At 20.4% G+C, this 6,670-nt stretch overlaps 1 protein-coding gene across 1 annotated transcript in view; it reads left to right on the top strand.

The window, feature by feature from the left end:
- Window positions 1-2,555: 2,555 nt before the first annotated feature.
- fibcd1a (fibrinogen C domain containing 1a) overlaps window positions 2,556-6,670 on the top strand; it is a 13,380-nt gene continuing 9,265 nt past the window's right edge. The window contains exon 1 of the mRNA XM_062417950.1: window positions 2,556-2,633. Coding sequence (XP_062273934.1) covers window positions 2,556-2,633 — 78 coding nt within the window. The remainder of the gene's footprint in view (window positions 2,634-6,670) is intronic.

The following is a 6,670-nucleotide window of genomic DNA, read 5'->3' as shown; positions in this document are numbered from 1 at the left end:
TAATATAAAGTATAATATAAAGTATAATATATAGTATAATATATAGTATAATATATAGTATAATATATAGTATAATATATAGTATATAATATATAGTATATAATATATAGTATAATATATAGTATAATATATAGTATATAATATATAGTATAATATAAAGTATAATATAAAGTATAATATAAAGTATAATATAAAGTATAATATATAGTATAATATATAGTATAATATATAGTATAATATAAAGTATAATATAAAGTATAATATAAAGTATAATATATAGTATAATATATAGTATAATATATAGTATAATATATAGTATAATATATAGTATAATATATAATATAATATATAGTATAATATATAGTATAATATATAGTATAATATATAGTATAATATATAGTATAATATATAGTATAATATAAAGTATAATATAAAGTATAATATAAAGTATAATATAAAGTATAATATAAAGTATAATATATAGTATAATATATAGTATATAATATATAGTATATAATATATAGTATAATATATAATATAATATATAGTATATAATATATAGTATAATATAAAGTATAATATATAGTATAATATAAAGTATAATATATAGTATAATATAAAGTATAATATATAGTATAATATAAAGTATAATATATAGTATATAATATATAGTATAATATAAAGTATAATATATAGTATATAATATAAAGTATAATATAAAGTATAATATATAGTATATAATATATAGTATAATATAAAGTATAATATATAGTATAATATATAGTATAATATATAGTATAATATATAGTATAATATATAGTATAATATATAGTATAATATATAGTATATAATATATAGTATAATATATAGTATAATATATAGTATAATATATAGTATAATATAAAGTATAATATATAGTATATAATATAAAGTATAATATAAAGTATAATATATAGTATAATATATAGTATAATATATAGTATAATATATAGTATAATATATAGTATAATATATAGTATAATATATAGTATAATATATAGTATAATATATAGTATAATATATAGTATATAATATATAGTATAATATAAAGTATAATATATAGTATAATATATAGTATAATATATAGTATAATATATAGTATAATATATAGTATAATATATAGTATAATATATAGTATAATATATAGTATAATATATAGTATAATATATAGTATAATATATAGTATAATATAAAGTATAATATAAAGTATAATATAAAGTATAATATAAAGTATAATATATAGTATAATATATAGTATAATATAAAGTATAATATATAGTATAATATAAAGTATAATATAAAGTATAATATATAGTATAATATAAAGTATAATATATAGTATAATATATAGTATATAATATATAGTATAATATAAAGTATAATATAAAGTATAATATATAGTTTAATATATAGTATAATATATAGTATAATATATAGTATATAATATATAGTATAATATATAGTATAATATATAGTATAATATAAAGTATAATATATAGTATAATATAAAGTATAATATAAAGTATAATATAAAGTATAATATAAAGTATAATATATAGTATAATATAAAGTATAATATATAGTATAATATATAGTATAATATAAAGTATAATATATAGTTTAATATATAGTATAATATATAGTATAATATATAGTATATAATATATAGTATAATATATAGTATAATATATAGTATAATATATAGTATAATATAAAGTATAATATAAAGTATAATATAAAGTATAATATAAAGTATAATATATAGTATAATATAAAGTATAATATATAGTATAATATATAGTATAATATAAAGTATAATATATAGTATAATATATAGTATAATATATAGTATAATATAAAGTATAATATATAGTATAATATATAGTATAATATATAGTATAATATAAAGTATAATATATAGTATAATATATAGTATAATATAAAGTATAATATATAGTATAATATATAGTATAATATATAGTATAATAAGTATAATATAAAGTATAATATAAAGTATAATATATAGTATAATATAAAGTATAATATATAGTATATAATATATAGTATAATATATAGTATAATATATAGTATAATATAAAGTATAATATAAAGTATAATATATAGTATAATATATAGTATAATATATAGTATAATATATAGTATAATATAAAGTATAATATATAGTATAATATATAGTATAATATATAGTATAATATAAAGTATAATATATAGTATAATATAAAGTATAATATATAGTATAATATATAGTATATAATATATAGTATAATATATAGTATAATATATAGTATAATATATAGTATAATATATAGTATAATACTAACAGCAGAGTAAATGTATCACACAGAGGCCATAGAGGAGGTTTGATGGATGTATAAACGGTTTGAGCCTCTGATGTTTGTGACATCGTTGATCAGCTGATCAGTAACAACTACAGCTCCCATGAGTCTTTGCGGTTCCACAGGAAGCTCATGTGTGTCAGGTGTGTGTGTTTCAGGATGATGCTGAACGACAGCTGGACCATCATGAACAACAGCAGCTCCGAGCTGGACAGCAAACGGCCAATCAGAAACAAGGTAACACCAGTTAGACCACGCCCACTATGATGTCACAGCTCTACAACTGAGTCTGATTGGATGATCTGACCTGAGGTTTCCATGAGGAGTCAATCCCAGGTCTCTAAAATAACATCTTTTAATGTCTTTTAAATGGATGAATGTCAGTGAGGTTCATTAAAGACGGGAGATTCCAGCTGAGCTCAGACGTGTGTAGCTGTGATGATGAGAAACCTCAGGGCAGGAGTCTAAAAGTTAATATGAAGCTTCAGTCAAATCTTCATCTTCAGTGTTGTTAGTAGTAAAGTCTTTGTGTTACTATGGTTACAGCACAGCTCAACAGGAAACACTAAGAGGGAATCTGATGCTAAACAGACTGTAAATGTGTCAGATATCATTGATATGACTATAATATATATATTATATATATATATATATATATATATATATATATATATATATATATATATAATATTATATATATATATATATAATATTATATATATAATATATAATATTATATATATAATATTATTATATATATAATATTATATATATATATAATATATAATATTATATATAATATATAATATTATATATATATATATATAATATTATATATATATATATATAATATTATATATATAATATTATTTATTATATATTATATATATAATATATAATATTATATATTATATATATAATATATATATATAATATTATATATATATAATATATAATATTTTATATTATATATATAATATATAATAAATAATATATATAATATTATATATATATATATATATAATATATAATATTATATATTATATATATATAATATTATATATATATACTATATAATCTTATATATATATATATAATATTATATATTATATATTATATATTATATATATAATAATATTATATATATAATATATATATATATAATATTATTTATTATATATATATATAATATTATATATATTATTTATTATATATTATATATATATATTTTATATATATATATTTTATTATATATATAATATATAATATTATATATTATATATATATAATATTATATATATAATATTATATATTATATATATAATATTATATATTATATATATATATAATATTATATATATATATATAATATTATATATTATATATATATATAATATTATATATATTATTTATTATATATTATATATATATATATATAATATTATATATTATATATATAATATATAATATATAATATATATATATATTATATATATATATATAATATATAATAAATAATATATATAATATTATATATATATATTATATATTATATATATATAATATTATATATAATATTATATATTATATATTATATATATAATATTATATATTATATATATAATATATAATATATATATATTATATATATTATATATATAATATATAATATTATATATTATATATATATAATATATAATATATAATATTATATATATAATATATATATAATATATATATATTATATATTATATATATAATATATAATATTATATATATAATATATAATATATAATATTATATATTATATATTATATATTATATATTATATATAATATTATATATTATATATTATATATATATATATATAATATATATATATATATAATATTATATATATAATATATAATATTATATATATATGTAATATATAATATATATATATATATATATAATATATATATATATAATATATAATATTATATATATAATATATATATATATAACTCACACTGATGAAGATCAATAGAAGCTGATCACATACTTTAATGATGACTGTGTGACTCACTGAGCACATTTTAACTTTATTAAGTGTTGTAATCATGATGATTATTATAAGATGCCTTCAATAGAACCTGACTGCTGCTTTACAACCTGAAGCCTTTATTTATTGATTATTTATTGATTATTTATTGATTATTTATTGATTATTCATTGATTATTTATTGATTATTCATTGATTATTTATTGATTATTCATTGATTATTTATTGATTATTCATTGATTATTTATTGATTATTTATTGATTATTCATTGATTATTTATTGATTATTCATTGATTATTTATTGATTATTCATTGATTATTTATTGGCCTGAGTGATGAAACAGTGCAGTTATTAAGCAGAGTCACTGAGGACAAGCAGAGTGTCACAGTTCAGATCTGCAGGATGAAAACATGATGAATGAAAACAGACAGAAAGAAGCAAATCCTGTTAATCTGGAGTTAAAGTGTCAGATTAGAGTTTAATCTGCAGCAGCTGTCTGCTTGTTCCTCACCTCAGCCTGTCAGACACACCTCAGCCTGTCAGACACAGCTCAGCCTGTCAGACACAGCTCAGCCTGTCAGACACAGCTCAGCCTGTCAGACACAGCTCAGCCTGTCAGACACAGCTCAGGGTGAGAGGCCCCACGTCTGATACTGTACTGTAGTAATATACAGAGGAAGAAGTACTGTAGTACTACACAGAGAGGAAGAAGTACTGTAGTACTACACAGAGAGGAAGAAGTACTGCAGTACTACACAGAGAGGAAGAAGTACTGTAGTAATACACAGAGGAAGTAGTACTGTAGTAATACACAGAGGAAGTAGTACTGTAGTACTATACAGAGAGGAAGAAGTACTGTAGTACTACACAGAGAGGAAGAAGTACTGTAGTACTACACAGAGAGGAAGAAGTACTGTAGTACTACACAGAGAGGAAGAAGTACTGTAGTACTACACAGAGAGGAAGAAGTACTGCAGTACTACACAGAGAGGAAGAAGTACTGTAGTAATACACAGAGGAAGTAGTACTGTAGTACTATACAGAGAGGAAGAAGTACTGTAGTACTACACAGAGAGGAAGAAGTACTGTAGTACTACACAGAGAGGAAGAAGTACTGTAGTACTACACAGAGAGGAAGAAGTACTGTAGTACTACACAGAGAGGAAGAAGTACTGCAGTACTACACAGAGAGGAAGAAGTACTGTAGTACTACACAGAGAGGAAGAAGTACTGTAGTACTACACAGAGAGGAAGAAGTACTGCAGTACTACACAGAGAGGAAGAAGTACTACACAGAGAGGAAGAAGTACTGTAGTACTACACAGAGAGGAAGAAGTACTGCAGTACTACACAGAGAGGAAGAAGTACTACACAGAGAGGAAGAAGTACTGTAGTAATACACAGAGGAAGTAGTACTGTAGTACTATACAGAGAGGAAGAAGTACTGTAGTACTACACAGAGAGGAAGAAGTACTGTAGTACTACACAGAGAGGAAGAAGTACTGTAGTACTACACAGAGAGGAAGAAGTACTGTAGTACTACACAGAGAGGAAGAAGTACTGCAGTACTACACAGAGAGGAAGAAGTACTGTAGTAATACACAGAGGAAGTAGTACTGTAGTACTATACAGAGAGGAAGAAGTACTGTAGTACTACACAGAGAGGAAGAAGTACTGTAGTACTACACAGAGAGGAAGAAGTACTGTAGTACTACACAGAGAGGAAGAAGTACTGTAGTACTACACAGAGAGGAAGAAGTACTGCAGTACTACACAGAGAGGAAGAAGTACTGTAGTAATACACAGAGGAAGTAGTACTGTAGTACTATACAGAGAGGAAGAAGTACTGTAGTACTACACAGAGAGGAAGAAGTACTGCAGTACTACACAGAGAGGAAGAAGTACTGTAGTACTACACAGAGAGGAAGAAGTACTGTAGTACTACACAGAGGAAGTAGTACCGTAGTACTATACAGAGAGGAAGAAGTACTGTAGTACTACACAGAGAGGAAGAAGTACTGTAGTACTACACAGAGAGGAAGAAGTACTGTAGTACTACACAGAGAGGAAGAAGTACTGTAGTACTATACAGAGAGGAAGAAGTACTGTAGTACTACACAGAGAGGAAGAAGTACTGTAGTACTACACAGAGGAAGAAGTACTGTAGTACTACACAGAGAGGAAGAAGTACTGCAGTACTACACAGAGGAAGAAGTACTGCAGTACTA

The sequence above is a fragment of the Scomber scombrus genome, chromosome 4 (assembly GCF_963691925.1).
Source record: "Scomber scombrus chromosome 4, fScoSco1.1, whole genome shotgun sequence".
In the NCBI taxonomy this organism is placed as follows: Eukaryota; Metazoa; Chordata; class Actinopteri; order Scombriformes; family Scombridae; genus Scomber; species Scomber scombrus.
Note: the sequence above shows the minus strand (reverse complement) of the source record. Positions and strands in the feature narration are given on the sequence as shown.